General features: G+C 44.8%; 2 protein-coding genes across 5 annotated transcripts; one reads left to right on the top strand and one right to left on the bottom strand.

Moving 5' to 3' along the window:
- The first annotated feature begins 86 nt into the window (after nt 1–86).
- LOC109905537 (sodium/glucose cotransporter 2) lies at nt 87–8,444 on the top strand. The gene is made up of 15 exons (XM_020502965.2): nt 87–377; nt 594–665; nt 1,010–1,114; nt 1,259–1,318; nt 1,414–1,518; nt 1,899–2,004; nt 3,581–3,661; nt 5,533–5,762; nt 6,024–6,159; nt 6,359–6,466; nt 6,580–6,730; nt 6,880–7,048; nt 7,371–7,586; nt 7,770–7,905; nt 8,098–8,444. Exons 1-15 carry the CDS (start codon nt 267–269, stop codon nt 8,313–8,315), a joined length of 2,004 nt encoding a protein of 667 aa, XP_020358554.1. The 5' UTR covers nt 87–266; the 3' UTR covers nt 8,316–8,444.
- A 471-nt stretch (nt 8,445–8,915) lies between these two features.
- Nucleotides 8,916–20,520, bottom strand: LOC109905536 (F-box only protein 46-like). Of its 4 annotated transcripts, none has more exons than XM_020502960.2 (2): nt 20,080–20,520; nt 8,916–12,287 (listed from the first exon to the last, which is right to left on the bottom strand). In XM_020502960.2, the coding sequence occupies exon 2, from the start codon at nt 12,169–12,171 to the stop codon at nt 10,165–10,167; it is 2,007 nt and encodes a 668-aa protein (XP_020358549.1). In that variant the 5' UTR covers nt 12,172–12,287; nt 20,080–20,520; the 3' UTR covers nt 8,916–10,164. The 4 variants fall into 4 exon arrangements, with proteins under 4 accessions (XP_020358549.1, XP_020358552.1, XP_020358551.1 ...); XM_020502963.2 differs by lacking the exon at nt 20,080–20,520 and adding an exon at nt 18,289–18,787; XM_020502962.2 differs by lacking the exon at nt 20,080–20,520 and adding an exon at nt 13,855–13,982.
- Nucleotides 20,521–22,888: the final 2,368 nt, after the last annotated feature.

The raw sequence follows: 22,888 nt of genomic DNA, 5'->3' as shown, positions 1-22,888 counted from the left end.
GAAGAGGCCTGCGTTAATTATTACTGTCATTAATAAACTCCTTGAGTCAGTCTCTTTTCCTGTTGACCAAAGGTCTTACTGACCATCCACTCTGACCATTCTCTCCTCTCCTTCACCTGGCATTTCTCTTATCGAACGTTAGGGAGTGAGCCCTCTATTTAATAGACACTCGTATTATCATTATCCTTTCCTCCAAGTCTTGGACTGATACCATTTGGTTTGACATTATTAGGCCCGTTGACGCCGTTCTTCAGTTTTGTTGAGAAATGGAGAACCACACGTCTGAGACCACACCGGCGACGAGGACCATTAATAATCTAGCTGATATCTTGGTCATAATCGGCTACTTCATTCTGGTCATTGGCGTAGGCGTCTGGGTTAGTAGTTACACCTATCTGGATATCTGTCTGTAGCCTACATAGTTGTAAGTTATACATGATTATTTCCATGTATAATTTATCATAATGATGTTATGTCAAACTGGGTATTTGTATAGGTCATATTCCACTTATTGACATGTACAATAGAGTAGAGTATGTCATGAGGTAAACCACTGCCTAGGGCTTACATCCAGTGAATGTCCTGTCCTCCAGTCTATGTTCCGGACCAACCGTGGAACTGTGGGAGGCTACTTTTTGGCAGGACGGACCATGACATGGTGGCCAGTGAGTTCAACTTGACCTTTAACCCCTTTGACAACTCTTGTATTTTAACTAACCCTTTGGGTCTCTTCTTCTGCTAGTTTTAGCTTCCAGTCACCTTTCCTGTCTTGCCCAGTCCCATTGTATACATTACAGCCTGTATGTGTGTTCAAGGACAATTCCACTCAAAAACTGTATTTTGGTATTTGTTTAATTAGTCCACTGTTGACACAGTCCCAATATGTGTTGCATGTCAAAAGTCAAGTTTTCAAGATATAAGATTTTCCAGAAGCAAAGTGTCACATGCCACATCATGAGGATGTGTTTCTCCTTGAACAGTTCTCCCCTGTCTCTCTCTCTCTCTCTAGGTTGGAGCATCACTGTTTGCCAGTAATATTGGTAGTGGTCACTTTGTGGGCCTTGCTGGTACCGGAGCAGCCAGTGGAATTGCTGTGGGGGGTTTTGAGTGGAATGTAAGTATAATTTCCCCCCTTAAAATAAGTTATGACATGTTATTACAGAGTTTTGAGGACAATACATAGTGACAATACTTTGTAATATGTGCTGATCAGGAAATTGAGATTTCTCTGAAATTGGAGCCCTCTTTCTCTACCCAGGCCTTGTTTATCGTGCTCCTATTGGGCTGGCTGTTTGTCCCCGTTTACCTCACAGCGGGGGTAAGTTACACAAGACCATTATATGCCAACTAACATGGCATACTGCAGAGATTTGTGTCCATTTGTCTGAAATTTCTGCATTTCCCGTTGCTTAGGTAATTACAATGCCTCAGTACCTGAAGAAGAGATTTGGGGGAACCAGGATCAGTCTGTACCTCTCCGTCATTTCTCTGTTCCTCTACATCTTCACCAAAATCTCTGTGAGTCTAGGACAGGGCTCCCCAACCCTGTTCGTGGAGAGCTACCGTCCTGTAGGTTTTCGCTCCAACCCTAATCTAGCACAACTGATTCTAATGATTAGCTGGTTGATAATCTGAATCAGGTTAGTTACAACAGGGGTTGGAGCGAAAACCCAAAGGAGGGTGGCTCTCCAGGAACAAGGTTGGAGAGCCCTGGTCTAGGACAGCACTATGGGGCACTGTTTGTAACATGCTATGAACGTCCCCCACAGTCCTTTATCATGACATTTTCTTTCAATATTGATTGTATCTGTGGTATTGCTAAGACTCCTGTATGTTTTATTGAGGTATAAACATACCCGTGGACCAGTCTGACTGTCTCCTCATCTCTCTCTCTCCAGGTGGACATGTTCTCTGGGGCTGTGTTCATACAGCAGGCTCTAGGCTGGAACATCTATGTGGCTGTGATAGCCCTCCTCTCCATCACAGCTCTGTACACAGTCACAGGTAACATCTGTTTGATCAAATTATGCACAAAATGCTTTCATTACATTAAATTACATTGAGGTTTGGACAGGACATATTTTAAGCAAATAGGGCAGGAAAATACATTGAGATAGAACCTTTATTTAACTAGGCAAGTCAGTTAGGAACAAATTCTTATTTTCAATGACGGCCTAGGAACAGTGGGTTAACTGCCTGTTCAGGGGCAGAACGACAGATTTGTACCTTGTCAGCTCGGGGATTTGGACTAGTAACCTTTCGGTTACTAGTCCAACGCTCTAATCACTAGGCTACCCTGCCGCCCCAGATAAATAGTGATTATATAAGCATTAAAATGATTAGTGAAAATAAACAAGTTTCAGTTCTTAGGGATGGTAAATTACTGTAAATAATATATTCCACACTATGCAACATATATTAAATGATTGATGTGACTGATTTTAAGGTTAACCCATGTTATTGTTAGATAAAATACAGTGGACTCTAGAAGGGAGAGATTTCATTAGTACAGAAAGCATATGATATGGTTAGCATTCGTTTTGGCTTCATTTGAATACTAGAAGATTTGTATTTAAATAGTATAAAGTGGACAGGGATATATGACATCTGTGGTGATTCAGGATCATTGATAGGATCAAGATAACCTTAATCAACCTATGTAAGGACTTTAGAAATTGCCACCATTCTAAAAAAATCCACGAGTTCAGATAAAGCCAAACAGTGAGACACTTTGTTAATAAAGAGCTACAGACAGATGGGAAAAAGATAGGAAAAAGTGCAGACAGAGGAGCCCTCCCCGCACTGCTGAGACCTTGAAGGTTTGAGAGCAGAGAGGAGAAGGGGACCAGGAAATAAGCAAGATAGGTGTGACACCGAAATAGTAGCATTGACTAGTGTCTGTGAAATAAGAAAGATGAGAAAGGGGTCACTGTTTAAATAGATAAATATATCTACATTTAAGAACATATCAAGCAGCACAGATAACTCTTAAAGTAGATAAGACACTTGACAGTGAATTGATACAGGATAGACATGAATGGACGCCAAAGGGAGAATTGGACATGTGGATAATGAAAGGAGAAGAATAGTCTGTCCGCGATTAAAGAGAGGGCATGTTTGGAAAAGATGACCCATAGGGAAAAAACAGGGCTTCCGGCATTTTGTCTGTTACCCTCAACCCAAAGAGGGTGTAGGGTCATCTAGAGGTGAATAGATAATCATTGTATTGTGTGTGTGTATCCTAGAGGAGTGTTTCCCAACTCCGAGTTTGGGAAACACTATCCTAGATGACCTCAGTGGTTTGTTCATTAACTGGGTTATTGTTGTCTAGTCACCTTACCTCTATACACATCTACCTCTATCACTCCAGTATCCCTGTACATGTAAAGATGGTATTGGAACATATGCTTACTTATTTACTTGATTGTGCATTTCATATTTCTTATTCTACTTTCTTGTGTTTTTTTTTCTAGTAATACATTGTTATTGAACATTGCATTGTTGTGTTTTGAGTTGTCAAGAAAGGCATTTCCCTGTACTAGACATTGAAACTTTCAAACGTATTAATCTGTGTCGCTAGGGGGCCTAGCTGCTCTGATGTACACAGACACCGTCCAGACGTTTGTCATCATCGCTGGCGCCTTCAGCCTCACAGGTTTCGGTAAGTTCAGAGTCCTGTGTCCAGAGTGCCACACATTCCATCTTGTTGACTCCACTTGTTACTCAACACATGACGGAGTAACAAGAAATGGAGAAGTTTCTTTATCGGTGCTTAAATGTCCTTTTTGTTTATGCATTCATGTGTATATACAGAGCATTCTGAAAGTATCAGACCCCTTGACTTTGTCCACATTTTGTAATGTTACAGTCTTTTTCAAAAATTGATTAAATAGTTTCCCCCCCATTTACATAAGTATTCAGACCCTTTCCTCAGTACTTTGTTGAAGCACATTTGTCAGCGATTACAGCCGTGAGTCTTCTTGGGTATGACGCTACAAGCTTGGCACACCTGTATTTTGGGGAGTTTCTCCCATTCTTCTCTGCAGATCCTCTCGAGCTCTGTCAGGTTGGATGGGGAGCGTCGCTGCACAGCTATTTTCAGGTCTCTCCAGAGATGTTCGATCAGGTTCAAGTCCGGGCTCTGGCTGGGCCACTCAAGGACAGTCCGAGACCTGTCCCAAAGCCACTCCTGCGTTGTCTTGGCTGTGTGCTTAGGGTTGTAGTCTTGTTGGAAGTTGAACCTCCACCCCATTCTGAGGTCCTGAGTGCTCTGGAACAGGTTTTCATCAAGGATCCGTTTGTACTTCGTTCGTTCATCTTTCACTCGATCCTGACTAGTCTCCCAGTCCCTGCTGCTGAGAAACATCCCCACACCATAATACTGTTATCACCATGCTTCACCATAGGGATGGTGCCAGGTTTACTCCAGACATGATGCTTGGCATTCCGGCCAAAGAGTTCAATCTTGGCTTTATCAGACCAGAGAATCTTGTTTCTCATGGTCTGAGAGTCCTTTAGGTGCCTTTTGGCAAACAGTGAGCTGTCATGTGCCTTTTACTGAGGATTGGCTCAGGTTCTTGGGGACCTTCAATGCTGCAAAAATGTTTTAGTACAGTTCCCCAGATCTGTGCCTCAACACAATCCTGTCTCGGAACTCTACGGACAATTCCATCGACCTCATGGCTTGGTTTATGCACTGTCAACTATGAGACATTATATAGTGTGTGTGTGCCTTTCCAAATTATGTCCAATCAATTGAATTTACCACAGGTGGACTCGTCAAGTTGTAGACACATCTCAAGGATGATCAATGGAAACAGGATGCACCTGAGCTTAATTTCGAGTCTCGTAGCATAGGGTCTGAATACTTATGTAAATAAGGTATTTAAATAAGGTATTTAAATAAGGTATTTCTGTTTTTTTATTTAATACATTTGCAAAAATGTTTTCGCTTTGTCATTATGGGGTATTGTGTGCAGATTGATGAGGAAAATATTTGATTTAATTAATTTCATAATAAGGCTGTAACTTTACAAAATGTGGAAAAGGGGAAGAGGTTTGAATACTTTCTGAATGCACCGTGTACTAACTGATACCAATGATGTACAGATGATGTCATGTATTATGGGTACTGTACCTACAAATGAAATACTGTACCATGTTTTGATTATGACTGCATTTAGTGTCTCAAAACACTATTTCAGTGGTCCACAATGTGACTTTTAAAATGTGTATTTTGTATTGTCATCTATTGTATCATTGTGAAGTGACACTTTAATAAATGTTTCTAACTCATGACTCAACTGGTTATGTTCAATTAGCTGCCATGTCTAGTGAATTTGTTAGTGCACCACTCAGTCACTCCTTCATCCAACCTCCCTCTCTCATCTACCCCCACCTTTAGTAAACCACTTCCTTGACCCAGCCTCACTGTAGACCCACTATAGACCTCCCAGTCCACTCCTCTTGACCTCTGCTCCCTATGTGACATTGTGTGTGTGTGTCCCTCTTCCTTTCTCATCCTGTCCCCAGCCTTTTTTGAGGTGGGGGGCTACAATGCTCTGCTGGAGAAGTACAAGTTAGCACTGCCCTCCACGTACCAGTCCCTGGAGCCCCAGCGCTACAACATCTCCCCCCAGTGTTTCACCCCCCGAGACGACGCCTTCCAGCTGCTCAGGGACCCCGTGACCGGGGACCTGCCCTGGCCGGGGGTCCTATTTGGCATCGCCATCGTGGGTGGCTGGTATTGGTGCACCGACCAGGTAAATAAGCTCATAGGAACACAGTGGATGGAATTCATATGTGAGTTTATTTCATAGTGCATTTAGTGTAGATGACCCATTCAAAACTGCACATTGCTGACTGGATCTAATTTGACATAATGCTGATGTCCCCTCTGCTCATTCTGTTGCTATGGTGAGAGATACTTAAATTTGATGGATGTGAAACAACATGGATCAGATGGGAAGATTAAATTGTTGGTTGAGTTGATCTGGTATCTTCCCCCATGTCTGTGTGTATAGGTGATCGTGCAGCGCTGCCTGGCGGCACGCAGTCTAACCCATGTAAAGGCGGGCTGCATCATGTGTGGATACCTGAAACTGCTCCCCATGTTCCTTATGGTGTTCCCCGGAATGATCAGCCGCGTGCTCTTCCCAAGTGAGTTCCCAAAAATATGCCATCATAGGATTGACACAGAGTTGAGTGGAGAGTTTCATGAACAGGGAAACTAGCACGCAGCAAAGGAATCTGTTTGTTACACCTCTTTTACCCTGAATATGTGTGTGTGGTGTTCCCCCTCTTTCCCTCCTGTCATTATGGGCTCCATGGTAACAGCCTGTCTTCTCTCTGTTGACAGATGAGGTGGGTTGTGTGGTGCCAGAGGTGTGTAAGCAGGTGTGTGGGACGGAGGTGGGCTGCTCCAACATCGCCTACCCCAAACTGGTGGTCTCTGTCATGCCCAATGGTGAGAAGTCTCTTTCCTCTGCTGAACTAGTCGCTCAGATCTGGGTGACACTTTTACCGTATTACATTTCATTTTTTTTACACACACAATTTGTCCCCCCCCCCCCCCCCCAGGTCTGAGGGGCCTGATGCTGGCGGTCATGCTGGCGGCCCTGATGAGCTCCCTGGCTTCCATCTTCAACAGCAGCAGCACCCTGTTCACCATGGACATCTGGACCCGCTTCAGACCGCAGGCCAGAGAGAGCGAGCTCATGGTTGTTGGCAGGTCTGGGCCTTTTTTCACTTAGTTTACATAGAAAAACTTGGTTTAGGTAGAAAAGTTCAGCTGTCCCAGACCATTAGCTGGAGTTGGTCAATATAATGTATGTTCCAATAAAATGTCTGCCTCTCACTGACTCCGTCTCTCCCTCTCAGAGTGTGGGTCCTCGTCATCGTAGCCGTCAGTATCTGCTGGATCCCTGTGGTCCAGGCGGCCCAGAGCGGTCAGCTGTTTGACTACATCCAATCAGTGACCAGCTACCTGGCCCCGCCTATCGCCTCAGTCTTCTTCCTGGCTGTGTTTGTGAAGAGGGTCAATGAGCAGGTGAGGTCAGAGGGTGTGTTGTGTTCTAGTTACATTGTTGTGAGAGGACATAGTTGAGAGAGACATAGGGAAAGCATTGGCAATGTAACCTATGAATGTGAGAGAGACATCTGGGCCCGTATTCACAAGGCATCTCAAGGTAGGACTGCCGATCTAGGATCAGCCCCCCCCCGTTCATATAACCTTATTCATTATGATCTGAAATGCCAAACTGATTCTACATCAGCACTCTTACACTGAGACTCTTTGTGAATACAGACATATACCACTGGATGAACTTTTCCTTCTGTTTACTTTGGTAATACATTTTTATTTCTTTCAGGGGGCTTTTTGGGGCCTGATGGGGGGCCTAGCTATGGGGCTGTGCCGTATGGTGCCAGAGTTTTGGTTTGGCTCAGGCAGCTGCCTGTTCCCCTCAGACTGCCCCACTCTGGTGTGTGGGGTCCATTACCTCTACTTCGCTGTGCTGCTCTTCTTCTGCACCTCCATCCTGGTGCTGCTTGTCAGCTACTGTACACCGGCCATAGACGACATACATGTGAGTGCTCGTAGGCAGAATAGACAGTGTGCCTCAACATTCTGTTTTATCAAATGCCTGCATCCATTAGATATTAATGCAAGGGGAATTTACTATAAACTCAGAGATGAATAAACCTATGGTAGTATGCATCTACCCATGTAATGCTCTGAGTGATTTCTGATAGAACTGCCCTTCTCCTAGCTCCACCGTCTTGTGTTCAGCCTCCGCCACTCCAAGGAAGAGAGGGATGACCTTGACTGGAAGCAGGAAGTGAAGGGGAGGATAGCACGCAGGGAGGCAGAGGAGAAAAGCAGAGACAAGTCTGAAGACAGCCCAGGTATGAGAGAACATACTTCCACTTCGGTGTTAACTCCCACTACAGTCGTGCAGATCAAATCCATGATGCGTTGTGGGTAAATTGGGACTGACTGATCTACGATTAGTTTATTATGCGAGGGGATTTGTAGATTGTCTTGACGCACCTGCAATGTCTAACAAGCCCATCATCTTGTTTTATTTCCTTTGTTAGTGGATGCTGAAGAACCCAAATCAGGTATCTGTCGTCTCATTGGCTGGTTCTGTGGTGTCAGTGGCGCTCAGGTCCCAGAGCTCACAGAGGAGGAGGTTACTGAGGCATCCAAAGAGCTGCCTGACATCAGTGAGGAGCCCTTCTGGAAGCATGTTGTTGATGCTAATGCCCTGGTTATGATGGCCGTGGCAGTCTTCCTCTGGGGTTACTATGCATGAGGGGGCTAGTGACCATTGATGAAGTGCACTTTCGGTCATTCTTACACTTTAATTCAGAATCTAGTATGTCATTCGATGGATGGACACACACATCTTTTCATGAAAAATAAAGTAGTTCTGTGTAGCCCCTTTCTTGTAATATCATCATTATGAAATTGGGTATAACAAATCATCCACACTCCTGTGCTAAACCTGGACATTAGCACACATCTCTCCCCTCTAGTGGCCATTGCATATATCAAGCGTCAACTAGAGTCATGTGGAGGACAAATGCTTTCCAAATAAATTCTAATCAATAAATAAGCAAAAGTAAATGAATACATGTTCAATAACCCCTACACCAGGGGTGGGCAATTTCAGTCCCCCGGGGCCTGATTGGTGTAAGTTTTGCCCCAGCTAACACACCTGACTCCAATAATCACCTAATCATGATCTTCAGTTTAGAATGCAATTTGATTAAATCAGCTGTGCTTGCTAGAGATGGAGAAAAAGAGGAACAATCTGACCCCTGAGGAGTGTTTTCCACCCTGTAGCAACTTCTCTATCAAAATAAACATGTCACCAACACAGGTCATGCAGAAGGAAATGTCAAGGGTCAAATTCCAGTTTGAATCATTTCTGTTTATTTGAGAAGCACATTCCCATTAGCATTGTACATCTGAAACCTACAATGGCCTCCCCTACCCAGTCAGAGGGGTCAAGTGAACAAAGTTCTCTATACTGGATTTGTCAAGGTTTTGCAGATTTCGGGATTGTGAGCAGGACCAGTGTGGTTAAGGCTGGAAGCTGGTGTATAGAGCTCTATGGTCCGTGTTTCTTTTCACCCGCATTGACGCAAACGACGGCTTTGGCAAAAACTGCCCTCTGCCGACTAGCAGGTTGGGACTGGGGGTTAGTGGGGAGGGGCTCAAAAAATAAGAGGTGGAGGGAGAACAGTCCTAAAAAAAACAGGAAATAACAGCAAACATTCGCTCACACACCAAAAAACTAAAATAATTGATAACAAGCAGTCAAAACTCGTACAAAGTGACATCAAATTGCCTTCTCTCTTGCCCCACACTGTTAGTCTCATTCATTAAAGGCCCAGTGCAGTCAAAAATGTGATTTGACTGTGTTGTACATCCATTTTCACACTATGCGGTTGCAATTATACTGTGCAAATGTGAAAATGCCCTTTTAGTGCAAGAGCGGTTTAAAAACAGTCTGAAATTTCAGCCCATTTTGGTGGGATGGATTTTGGCCTGCCCGGTGACAACGGGTAGTCAATTTGTTAATAGACCAATAAGAAAGAGTTCCAAACCTCTCTGCCAATAACAGCTAGTTTTCCCCTCCCGAGCAGACCAGTCCCATACAATCCTATCAAAAATTGTTGCTTGAGAAATTGCTCTTTACCAAGATTCTATTTTTGTTTCATTTTGACGAGTTTAATTGAACACAATTACAGTAAGGTACTTAATTACCTAGAAATGATTTGATATTGAGATAAAAACAGCTGCATTGGACCTTTAAACTTTCAGTGGCTGGCCCTCTGGTCAGTAAAGTTGGGGTCAGCTCTAGCATTGACAGCATGGCTAGGACATGACTGTCAGTTGACCAATAGGCAGAAATGTTGAGCATCAGGCCCCATGCAGCACCATATCACCAGCATGGGCCCACTCATCATGAGTCCAGTTTTCACATGTACTAACATCCGAGTAGGGAGCTAGTCAACTGCTAAGAACTCAGAACAAGGTGATAACGAGCAGAGAGAGCTGACAACACAGGAGAGAACCCCAACCCTTGTCTTTAGTTTAGCACCAGGGGGCAGTGGGGTCTAGAGGGAGTAAGAGGGGTGCTGGGGAGGGCCCCTTTACCTCCCGTCCTCCCTCTTAGCGCGGGTCTGCACCAGCTCGCAGGGCTGCAGTACCCAGTTGTTGTCGTGCAGCCCCACGCGGCAGCCTGGTGTGTCCTTGTCCGTGCGCCGGCAGCACATCCAATAGGAGCGTCCATAAGGCAGGTCGTGGTGGTAAGGTTTGGGGTGCCAGCGGCAGAGAGACACGTCGCCCCGTTCATACTGCCGCTTGCACTGCTTGCAGGGGTCGTCGCGGTACAGCGGGTCCTGGTTCCAGCGCGAGTCGGTGGCGGGCACACCGTACATCTCAATCAGAACCTTGAAGTCGTAACAGGTGCACTTGAGGGCGGCCAGCGAGCGGGTGGGCAGGTAGCTGAAGATGTTGACCATGATGTGGTCGGGCAGTAGCAGCATGTACTGACGAGGCTCCAGCAGCCGCTGGATCTGGAAGCGGATCTCCAGGAAGTCGTGAGAGACGTGGCGGTAGAGACGGCACAGGGAGGGGTCCGAGCAGTCCTCCACGCCGGCCAGGGGGGAGTCGGGCCGGTCAGCAGCATCCCCAGCAGGATTGTTGTTATTGGTGCAGTCCAAAGAGCACATTCCACTGCTGCTGCCGGTGCCACTGTCCTCGTCAGACCCTCTCTGGGGCTGCAGGAAGAACAGCTGGCCTGGAGGGGGGTCCTCTGAGCCGTCGGTCCCACTGGGCATGGCGAAACACACCGTCTCCTCTTGCACATTTTCTGTGCTGTCCTTGCCATAGAACACACATTGGTCTACAGCACCCGTGACAACCACCTCCACGTGGAAGCCAGTCACCCTCTCCCGGGCCACAGACTTCTTCTCCCCAGAGCCGAGCTCCTGGCTGGGGTCCGGGCTGCTGGAGGCTGGCCGGTCTGTATGGCTCTCCCCATGGGGGTCAGCTTTTGGAGAGCCGGCCAGCAGGAGGCTGGGGTCCCGTGACGTGGGGCTGACCAGCTGGTAGAGATCACAGGTGATCTTCTCGTTGGCCCGGGCCCCCGCCTGGCCCCCTCCTCCCCCACAACTCATGAACATGCAGCGGGGCCGGCCTGCGGGCTCTGACTGCGAGCCAGGATCTAGGCTGGATACCCGGAAGGCAATCCTCACTTCACCTCGGCCGTGGGTGGGCCCAGAGTCCCCGCTCCGCTCCCTCTCCCTGGGGGAGTCCAGGCCCGACACGGGCCTCAGTGTGTTCTCCAGGAGCTGATGTTGGGACTCAAAGTGGGCTACAACCTGAGCCACACGCCGCGACTCCTGCTGCTCCTCCTCCAGGACACCACGTGGGGGGTCAGGGCTCTCTGACAGGAAAACCATGGGGCTGGGGTCGGAGACTGTGCCCTGCAGGAGCGTGTGTTCGGGGTGTTCTGTGACAGTCTGTCCCTGGGTCACCATGCCCTGCAAGGCCATGGCTGTACGCTGCTCTACCAGGGCCACCATCTCAGCAACGGACAGCAGGTCAGTCTCGCTCACTCCCGGGATGGCCTCTGGGGTGGAGGCTTCTGGGGGCGGGGTGGCGGGGATAATGTTGGTCTGGGCCCGGGCGGGGGGGTCATAGGAGGAGCAGCGCCGCCTCCGCTTGGCCTTAGTGCAGTCCGTGGCCCAGTTCCCTTTCACCTTTATGGCGCTGGGTCGAGGCAGGCCCACCCCACTGAACTGGTGGGCCACGAAGAAGGCAATCTTCTCCTTGGTGTTGCCCGGCTTGATGACGTACCAGGTGTCCAGCAGCACCCTCCCATCCTCCATCTGAGTGGCGCCGGGAGGGGTGGAGGGAGCCTGCAGTGCCGAGGCCGGGTCGGCGTCTGGGGGACTGTTCTCGGAGCCGGCATCCTCCTCCTCCTGGCCATCCACGCTTCCCCCAACCTCCAGCGACGTGCGCCCCGCAGTGTCAGCCTTGCAGAGGAAGGGGGCTGCCCCACTGCCCCCTGTACCTCTGGGCTTGTTCTGGGAGTAGGTGCCAAAGGGGCGTGGGCACCACAGTCGGATGTGGGAGAAGGTGTCTCGGTCCATCACGGGCCGGAGGGAAGCATATCGGCGGCGTCTAGGCTGGGCATCTGCTGTGCACCACGTTACTCATTCTCTCTGTGCGAGACAGCAGGCACCGTCACAGGAAGAGGGCATACAATCTGAAGGGAGAGAGAGCAGTTTTATTACAGGAGCAGTATTACAATATTCACCATCATAGGTCATCTAGCCGGGGGCTAGATTTCAGCTAATTTGATTCATTACACATCTTCTAAAAACGTAATTTGAGGGAGACTTTCTTCCCATGCATTCTACATGTTGCATTAGTATTAAGTCCCTAAAATGACCTCATCTAATTGTGACATGCTGATTCAGAAGCCACCACTATGGAAGGTTATTTCAACTCCTAGCCATTCAATACAGCAAGAGCACAGCAAATGACAGGCAAATCAGCTCCTACCCTCTTGGCAGTTCAGAAACAAAAGGTCACAGTGCACAAGTCAGGAAGACTCATGCTTTCAGACAGCCTCAACAGCTAAACTCAATTAGTCATTACATACGCTCACTGTAATATAAATTCTCTCACCTTGAAGGTTTTCAATCTAATTAAAGGCTTCCATTTCGGGGCCTTGTGTTGTCTGGGGCAGATGAAAGGAGATATAAAGGAGGGGAGGAAAATGGATCCCCATCCTGACGCTTCAAAGAGGACCTGCCTAATAGGAAGCAAGGAAGGCATATGCCTAACCTATTTTTAGAAGGGGAGAGTAGTGGAGTTTATGTTGAGAGAGTAAAGGACCTTGGCCTGCAGGAAAAGCATTTATGCAGGGTTAATGGGGGCTTAAGAGGAACAAGTGGCGCAAGACTGTTTCAAGACATTTAGACCTCTGATGGTGTCTGTTGTTAATATGGTTTTGTAATTTCGTATATTTTATGTGTCTGATGTATGTAGGGCTCATCTGTAAAATACACCCTAGTCTCCGTATGACGTCCCTGTCAAAAAAATAACGTATAAAAATGAACAAAAATATTTGTGAGACATGCTGATTCAGAGGCAACCGCTATGGAAGGTGTGAGACTCTCACTGGATCAAATTTCACCTTCTAGCCATTCATTACAGCAAGAGCACAGCAAATGATAGGCAAATCAGCTTCTAGGCAGTTCAGAAACCAAGTCACAGTGCACGTGATATTTATCTATATCAGCAACAGGTGTGGCTGAAATGGCCAAATCCACTAATGTGAAGAGGTTAGAGGTGTCTACACATACACAGGGCCTTCACGAAGAGCTCAGTGACTTTCAACGTGGCACCGTCATAGGATGCCACCTCTTCAAAAAAATATCTGCCTTGCTAGAGCTGTTATTGGGAAATGGAAACGTCTAGGAGCAACAACGGCTCAGCCGCGAAGTGGTAGGCCACACAAGCTCACAAAACAGGACCGCAGAGTGCTGAAGCGCATAAAAATGGACTTGTACTGTTTATATACAGACTACCGGTCAAAGGTTTTAGAACACCTACTCACAAGATTTCTTTATTTTTACTATTTTCATCATTGTAGAATAATAGCAAAGACATCAAAACTATGAAATAACACATATGGAACCATGTAGTGACCAAAGAAAGTGTTAAACAAATCAAAAATATTATATACATTTGAGATTCTTCAAATAGCCACCCTTTGCCTTGATGACAGCTTTGCACACTCTTGGCATTCTCTCAACCAGCTTCACCTGGCTGCTTTTCTTCACTCATCCTAAATCATCTCAATTTAGTTGAGGTCAAGGGATTGTGGAGGCCAGGTCATCTGATGCTGCACTTCATCACTCTCCTTTGTACAATAGCCCTTACACAGCCTGGAGGTGTGTTGGGTCATTGTCCTGTTAAAAAACAAATGATAGTGGGACTAAGTGCAAACCAGATGGGCTGGCGTATCGCTGCAGAATGCTGTGGTAGCCATGCTGGTTAAGTGTGCCTTGAATTTGAAATAAACCAACAACAGTTTCACCAGTAAAGCACCGCCACATGCAGAGATCATCCATTCACCCACACCGCATCTCAGAAAGACAGCGTTTGGAACCAGAAATCTTAAATTTGGACTCCAGACCAAAAGACACATTTCCACCGGTCTAATGTCCATTGCTCCTGTTTCTTGGCCCAAGCAAGTCTCTTCTTAAATTGTGTCCTTTAGTATTGATTTCTTTGTAGCAATTAGACAATGAAGGCAGTTTGCGCTGTTCTGTGAAGGGAGTAGTACACAGCGTTGTAAGATTTTCAGTTTCTTGGCAATTTCTCACATGGAATAGCCTTCATTTCTCAGAACAAGAATATTCTTCTATTCAGTCTATTCAGTCTATTCTTGTTCTCAGAACAAGAATAGACTGATGAGTTTCAGAAGAAAGTTATTTGTTTCTGGCCATTTTGAGCCTGTAATTGAACCCACAAATGCTGATGCTCCAGATACTCAACTGGTCTAAAGGCCAGTTTTATTGCTTCTTTAAACAGAACAACAGTTTTCAGCTGTGCTAACATAATTGCAAAATGGTTTTCTAATGCTCAATTAGCCTTTTTCAACCCAGCAATGATGGTTGATGATAATGGGCCTCTTTTGCTGAGTTTGCATAGGCGCACAAAAGAAATGTCCCTTTTTCAGGACCCTGTCTTTCAAAGATAATTCGTAAAAATCCAAATAACGTCACATATCTTCATTGTAAAGGGTTTAAACACTACTTCCCATGCTTGTTCAATGAGCCGTCATACTGCTCAGGAAGGAGACGCGTTGTGTCTCCTAGAGATGAACGTACTTCTGCAAAAAATGCAAATCAATCCCAGAACAAAAGCAAAAGGACCTTGTGAAGATGCTGGAGGAACCAGGTACAAAAGTATCTATATCCACAGTAGAACAAGTCCTATACCAACATAACCTGAAAGGCTGCTCAGCAAGGAAGAAGCCAAAACCGCCATAAAAAAAGCCAGACTACAGTTTACAACTGCACATGGGGACAAAGATCGTACTTTTTGGAGAAATGTCCTCTGATCTGATGAAACAAAGATAGAACTGTTTGGCCATAATGACCATTGTTATGTTTGGAGGAAAAAGGGGGAGGCTTGCAAGCCAAAGAACACCATCCCAACTGTGAAGCATGGGGGTGGCAGCATCATGTTGTGGGGGTGCTTTGCTGCAGGAGGGACTGGTGCACTTCACAAAATAGATGGCATCATGAGGTAGGAAAATTATGTGGATATATTGAAGCAACAAGACATCAGTCAAAGCTTGGCCGCAAATTGGTCTTCCAAATGGACAATGACCCCAAGCATACTTCCAAAGTTGTGGCAAAATGGCTTAGGGACAACAAAGTCAAGGTATTGGAGTGGCCATCACAAAGCCCTGACCTCAATCCTATAGAACATTTGTGGGCAGAACTGAAAAAGTATGTAAGAGCAAGGAGGCCTAAAAACCTGACTCAGTTACACCAGCTCCGTCAGGAAGAATGGTCCAAAATTCACCCAAATTATTGTGGGAAGCTTGTGGAAGGCTACTCGAAACGTTTGACCCAAGTTAAACCATTTAAAATCAATGCTACCAAATACTAATTGAGTGTATGTAAACTTCTGACCCACTGGGAATGTGATGAAAGAAATCAAAGCTGAAATAATTCTCTCCACTATTATTCTGACATTTCACATTATTAAAATAAAGTGGTGATCCTAACTGACCTAAGAAAGGGAATATTTTACTAGGATTAAATGTCAGAAATTGTGAAAAACAGTTTAAATGTATTTGGCTAAGGTGTATGTAAACTTCCAACTTCAACTGTATATAAAAAATAAAAAAAACATAGTAAAAAGACTGAACAAGCCCCACTCTTTCCATCCTGTGATCCCAAACAAGTTGAGACAGACAGCACTAGTATAACACTATAGTTTGGCGACTCTTACCAGGAAAACGTAGGCTAGATATCGGCCTATCTATACTTGTCGCCAGTTGTAAGCATGATAATATGAAATGTGTACCTTCAGCTGAATAGGAATGTCTGACTAGTCTGCTACCCAGGCTGTTTGTGTGTGTGCGTCAGAGGCCAGAACTACTCCTGGGCTGGTTAAGGGCTTTATAATCACACAGCTCCAGCTAAGAGCCTGCAGATTACTCTCTGTATGAAGTACATCCCTGGGCCACCACCCCACCGATAAAAAGATTGGATGGCGTAACAGGGACAGTGAGCGTCAGTCCATCTTTGTGACTAAAACAGGCACTTCCTGAAGCAGTGAGAGAGGCAGTGAGTGGCAGCCAGTGCATGATTGAATGGCTCTAGTCAGATTCCCTCCATTGACCAGTATCTATTATTCAGAGCCAGCCAGCCAGCCAGCCAGCCAACAGTGCTTCAGAAGATGGAAAGATGGAAGAGTCCACTACCAGTCATCCAGAGGCTGGAGTCAGTAGCTTTAATCCATGCTGTAGTCTTCGTTGTCAATTAATAGGCTATTCGACGGCTTACCCTGTAATTTAATTAGGAAATAAGGTGGCCGATGAACAGGTGATAGTAAAATGCTATGATGGTAATAGATGGCATGCAGTATGCAGTACTAATGACTGGCCTAGTAGCCTATAGGCTAGCTATTTTACACTTGTCTCCATACCAGGTGTTAAACAAAGCTGAACTCTGCAAGGAGACCCATCATGTACAAGATGTTTAAAGACATCTATACTGGCTTAATGTCAGGTAATGAGTAGCCTGAATTTATGATAAAGTCCACATAAAATATGAGGACACGAGACGAGAAGTCCCTTCATTGTATTCAAATGATATCCACGGGCCAAAACATGGCCCAGATGTTGCCGACAACCTGTATCCATGAAGAATTCATTCCGACAGATGATGAAACCTCTGCAATGATAATGCCGTTTTCGTTTCTCATTTTAAACAATTCCTGCAAATTAAGGCTGGTTTTAATCTTTTTGCATAATCCACCAAATCCTGTCCATGCCCAGCAGCAGTACAGAAATCGCTGAGTGCCGCGCCAGAGGCTCGTCTCTCACTGGCTCCCCAAGTTGTCCGACCTCTGAACTACACACACCAATGCAGGAGGATTCATTCCTCCATCATGACCTCGCTCAAACAATCCAGAGGCTTCATAACACACACATAACATCATAACACAATGCTCCAGATTAACCAGGGAATGTATAGAAACAAAACAGTTATCAATTGGTCACATGACAGCCACAGAATAAAATGTCAATTCTAAAACTTGAGTTTCTATCTGGTGCATTCGAAAACATTGCGCCCACTAAAATACCACTGTTAGAATAGTCTCAGGCATTGAAGGAACGTTCAGCACTACACCATTCCTATTACAGAGAAAATGTCATATTGAAAATTCAACTTAGACACAGTAAACAGGGAAGGACCTTTCAAAAAAAATACAAATTTTTCTTCTTCCAATTCCAGGCTGTCCTCAGATAATTCAGACAGGCCCCTCATTCACCTCTAGCGCTATACTCCCTCTCAGAGGCTTTGGGAATGGTGGACAATGCAGGGAGGTGATAAATGGCGCTCGCCTTGGCTGCGCCTGCAGGGACAATACAGCAGTAGCCCGGGCAGCAGGTGAGGCTGATGATGCTCGTCTACAAGAACAATGGACTCCACCCATCCCCAATAAAATGAACCCAGAGTGCCTTCGTCAAGAGAAGGTCAGGCAGACAAGCTGGCTATAGAAGTGTTTGGTCTGTCAGCTGTGCTTCTCTTCTCTGCAACAGAACTGCATTGAACTGCAATGGATATCGATGCACTCCTTTTAAACTATAGCTCATCTGTTTTTTCTTTCCACCATTTGGCTTCAACCAAAAGAGTTCATCCTCCACCCCCTTACTCAAATAGTGTTGGTTGTAAGGGCCAGGACAGTGGTTGCCAAAATGGTGAATTGTTGTTTATCTGTAAACATTGGAATACAAACCCTGTCAGTACAAAACTGATACACAGGCTATTCTGAGAGGATTTTAGGCTGAACCAAGCAGGATCATCAATGGATGTTCCCTGGAACTTAACTATTGAATATTTTTGGCGTCTTCATGCCAAAGGCTTTCCATTTCAATACTTCTGATTCTAAAGTACCAAAATAAAGATGTATAGGCCTAGTTCTCAGTTGAATAACAGATACCAGCTCACCAACAACAAAGGTGCTCATCCTGTAGTTTGATTACTTATTTTGTCTTTGAGAAAAGATTAACGCCCACAGATTATTCATTTTTGGTCCGGTCTGGCCTTTTTTTTTTATAGCACAAATAGACATCCATGATTGGTTCAGATTTGGTCCAGACTATGTTTCACAAGTTTTTCAGAGCACAACACAAAAACTTGAGTACAGTATACTTCAGTACAGCAGAGTAGAATAGAGTTCAGTTCAGTACACAGTAAAGCACACTAGAGTACACTAGAGTACACTAATGTACTGTGCTGAACTACTAAAATATTTAAGTGCCTTTGAAAGGGCTATGTAAGTAGGTGCCAGGCGCACAGGTTTGTGTCAAGAACTGCAACGCTGCTGGGTTTTTCAAACTCAACAGTTCCCTGCGTGCATCGAAAATGGTCCACCACTCAAAGAACATCCAGCCAACTGTGGGAAACACTGGCCAGCATCCATGTGGAACACTTGACACCTTGTAGAGTCCATGCCCTGACGAATTGAGGCTGTTCTGAGGGCAAATGTGGAAACAGACATCAGTGACTAGTTCAGATTTGGCCCAGTCCAACCAAATTTGGTCTCATTAAAATAGCCAGTGTGTAGAATAATACCCAAATATGCATATTTCTACATTTGTGTGCCTATTTAGGATACAACACCTTAATATCCATTATGATGCATGTATTTGTGTGTAGGACAGATTAGGGACCTATGATGAAATTCTGTTAACGCAATTCTAAATCAACTTCACATACTGTAGTTTAATAACCAAAATATATTTTTCAATAACCAAAATATATCAAGGTGTCATAGCTGACACCTCATTGTTTCTGCAGACATTGTTGGAACTTAATTCAGAGTAGATATTTAACAGTATTTGGAAAACGTGGTCACCTAGCCAATGCTAAATCAAGAAGCTGAAAAAAACCAAATAGACAGAAACGTTACTACACTGAGGAAGTACAGGTGACATGGACTCTAGCTATAAACAAAGCGCCTTCAGAAGTGAAAGGCACATTTCCATTAGGTTGTAACTTACAGGTGGTCAGCATGGGTAACCATGATTAGCCAAGGACTAATTATTGGCATGCTCATTGGTGTTCATTCAGTTGTCCAACGCTGATCAAATGGTCAGTTGAAATGTGCAAAAATGTCATAATTTTACAATAGGACGAAACAGAAATCCAGCCTGTGTGGTTGAACTATTCTTACAACTACAGCAACGTTAACTAAGTTCACCCCCGGGGTCCATATTAATAAACCAAGTTGGTTAACTAGCTAACTAATGTGTGCTTACGTTAGGTTAGTTATCTGATAATCACTTACACTAACTAGCAACTATATGATGTGCAGGCCAAAGAGGTAACGTTAAACACTCATGTTAGCTAGGTAACGTTAGCTAACCAACTTCATTTCTTAGCTGCTAGTTTAGCTTAACGTTAAAAAGTTAACGTTGGCTGGCTATCTAACTAGGCTAAATTAGCTAGCGCGTTATAGCCCAAAAGACCAACAACAATCTCGTTGTTACATTGATGTTACAAACACTCGCCAAGGCGCGGCTAACTGATAGGCACCAACAGATCGTCTTTGGCGAAAATAAAACGAGTTAGTCAACTGCATTAAGGGATGTAACGTTGTGTGCTGACTAGCCAAACAAAATTGCAATGGAACCCATATTGTGTGTTGCTGGCTAACGACGTTGACTAGCTTTGACCCGAATTTAAATACAGCTAAGCTTCGCTAAAGTGAAGTAATTCATGTTTCAGTCTTCTTACCTGTAGATCCGCAAGCACTTGACCTGCAACAGTGCTGATGACAGTAACGTTACTAGCAAGCCCCCCCCCCCCCGACGGTCGTAGGCCTGTTTTCCTCTCAACAACCGACCGATGAATCAGATTGAGCAAGAATAGGGGTGCAGGTGACTCGGGTTATCTTTTACTTGTCCACGTAAATTAGCTAGCTATCTGGCTGCAGAGTACTTTCCAATATCAACCTAATGTTAATATCGAAGCCTACTGTCCGTTTTTCAATTGTACACAACCTATCTATACTGATCCTGTTTCACACTCTTCCTCGTTCATCTGGCTACCTTTTCAGAGCTGACACAGGCTGACCTTTACGGTATGTTCTCTGAACAACCAAAATAATCGGAGTCGGAACATCGGTGGAGAGGAAGGCCATCTTGTTGACAGGCAGCTGCACAAGGCCCACAGCCAATAGCAAGGCAGAGTCGATGGTGTGCCCATATATGGCATATATGGCCCCACTCACCCCCCCGTCTTAGGTCTCACTCCTCCGCATCTATCTCAATTCAGTTCAATTCAATGGGCTTTATTGGCATGGGAAACATATTGTAATGAAACAGGCAGGGAGCAGGCCTCGAACCCTCGACCTTCTAGCCCGAAGTCCAGCGTGCTATCGACTGTGCCCCAAAAGCATGCTCAAGCGGCAGAATCGATATCTGCACTTATATACCAAGGGTCATTACAATATGTTAACATTGCCAAAGCAAGTGAAGTACATAATATACAAAAGTGAAATAAACAATAAAATGAACAGTAAACATTACACTCACAGAAGTTCAAAAAGACAATAAAAACATTACAAATGTCATATTATGTACAGTGTTGCAACGATGTACAAATGATTAAAGTACAAAAGGGAAAATAAATAAGCATAAATATGGGTTGTATTTACAATGGTGTTTGTTCTTCACTTGTTGGTCGTTTCTTGTGGCAACAGGTCACAAATCTTGCTGCTGTGATGGCACACTGTGGTATTTCACCCCGGTGGATATGGGAGTTTATCAAAATCAGATTTGTTTTCAAATTCTTTGTGGATCTGTGTAATCTGAGGGAAATATGTGTCTCTAATATGGTCATACATTGGGCAGGAGGTTAGGAAGTGCAGCTCAGTTTCCACCTCATTTTGTGGGCAGTGTGCACACAGCCTGTCTCTCTTGAGAGCCAGGTCTGCCTACGGCGGCCTTCTGAATAGCAGGGCTATGCTCACTGAGTCTGTACATAGACAAAGCTTTCCTTAAGTTTGGGTCAGTCACAGTGGTCAGGTATTCTGCCACTGTGTACTCTCCGTTTAGGGCCAAATAGCATTCTAGTTTGCTCTGTTTTTTTGTTAATTCTTTCCAATGTGTCAAGTAATTATCTTTTTGTTTTTTCATGATTTGGTTGGGTCTAGTTGTGTTGCTGTCCTGGGGCTCTGTGGGGTCTGTTTGTGTTTGTGAACAGAGCCCCAGGACCAGCTTGCTTAGGGGACTCTTCTCCAGGTTCATCTCTCTGTAGGTGATGGCTTTGTTGTGGAAGGTTTGGGAATTACTTCCTTTTAGGGGGGCGGCAGGGTAGCCTAGTGGTTAGAGCGTTGGACTAGTAACCGGAAGGTTGTAAGCTCAAACCCCCAAGCTGAAAAGGTACATTATTTGGTGTTCTACATTGTACACGGATGATGTTTTTGCAGAGTCTCAATTTGGTGATTGTCCCATTTTGTGAATTCTTGGTTGGTGAACGGACCCCAGACCTCACAACCATAAAGGGCAATGGATTCTATAACTGATTCAAGTATTTTTTATCCAGATCCTAATTGGTATGTCAAATTTGATGTTCCTTTTGATGACATAGAATGCCCTTCTTGCCTTGTCTCTCAGATCGTTCACAGCTTTGTGGAAGTTACAGTGGGGCAAAAAAAGTATTTAGTCAGCCACCAATTGTGCAAGTTCTCCCACTTAAAAAGATGCCAATAAAATCAGAGAGAGAGAGAGAGAGAGAGAGAGAGAGAGAGAGAGAGAGAGAGAGAGAGAGAGAGAGAGAGAGAGATGATGTGAAACAACCAATTTAAGCCAGTTCAGAGAGCAAACAGGTTGTTGAAGGTGGGCAGGAGAAAGTCTGAGAATGGATACTGTAGCACAGTGCATTGTAGACTGTATACTGTACAATGGACAAATTGTATGGCCCTGAACATTGTGCTTTCCATTTATTACAGTTTCTCTCAGTCGCTTTGGTGCATTTTTCACATCATCCCTACCATGTGCAAAATAATAAGTGCATTTCTCAGAACAATTTGTACAAACTGCAATATAAAATAGATATGTTTCTAAAGCTAGTCAGTCACTAAAAATCCTTCTCTCAAAAGTAAATATTCATGCCAATGATCATGTCAGTGTCATCAGAATGATAAGTCATTGAGTCATTGTTCACGAACAAGGTCGTCAAAATGTTTAGGCATGTTGTCAATGTAACTGTGTACTTTGACAGTATTACCTGATGTAAACTTGATGTAAACTTAGGCTACAGTTTTGATGACAGTTACTGAAAATGCACAAGGCTGCACATCTATGGCATATATCAATTTCAACAGTACTATTTACACATTACTGTATGTGGGTTATTGATTGAAAGAGACTGGACAACCCAAGGGGCACAAAGGGAAAAAAAACTAAATTAGAAAGAAACACAGGAAACCACCCCTAAGGCACAACTTTGCCCGCAGCACTGTTGTGCTGTCTCCCCAGACGTTCCTGTCTGTCAGCCCACATATTCTCATCCACATCACACCAGATATTTTCCCTTCCAA

Source organism: Oncorhynchus kisutch, linkage group LG15 (genome assembly GCF_002021735.2).
Source record: "Oncorhynchus kisutch isolate 150728-3 linkage group LG15, Okis_V2, whole genome shotgun sequence".
Taxonomy (NCBI): Eukaryota; Metazoa; Chordata; class Actinopteri; order Salmoniformes; family Salmonidae; genus Oncorhynchus; species Oncorhynchus kisutch.
The sequence above is the reverse complement of the archived record's forward strand: the minus strand, read 5'-3'. Positions and strand labels throughout refer to the sequence as shown.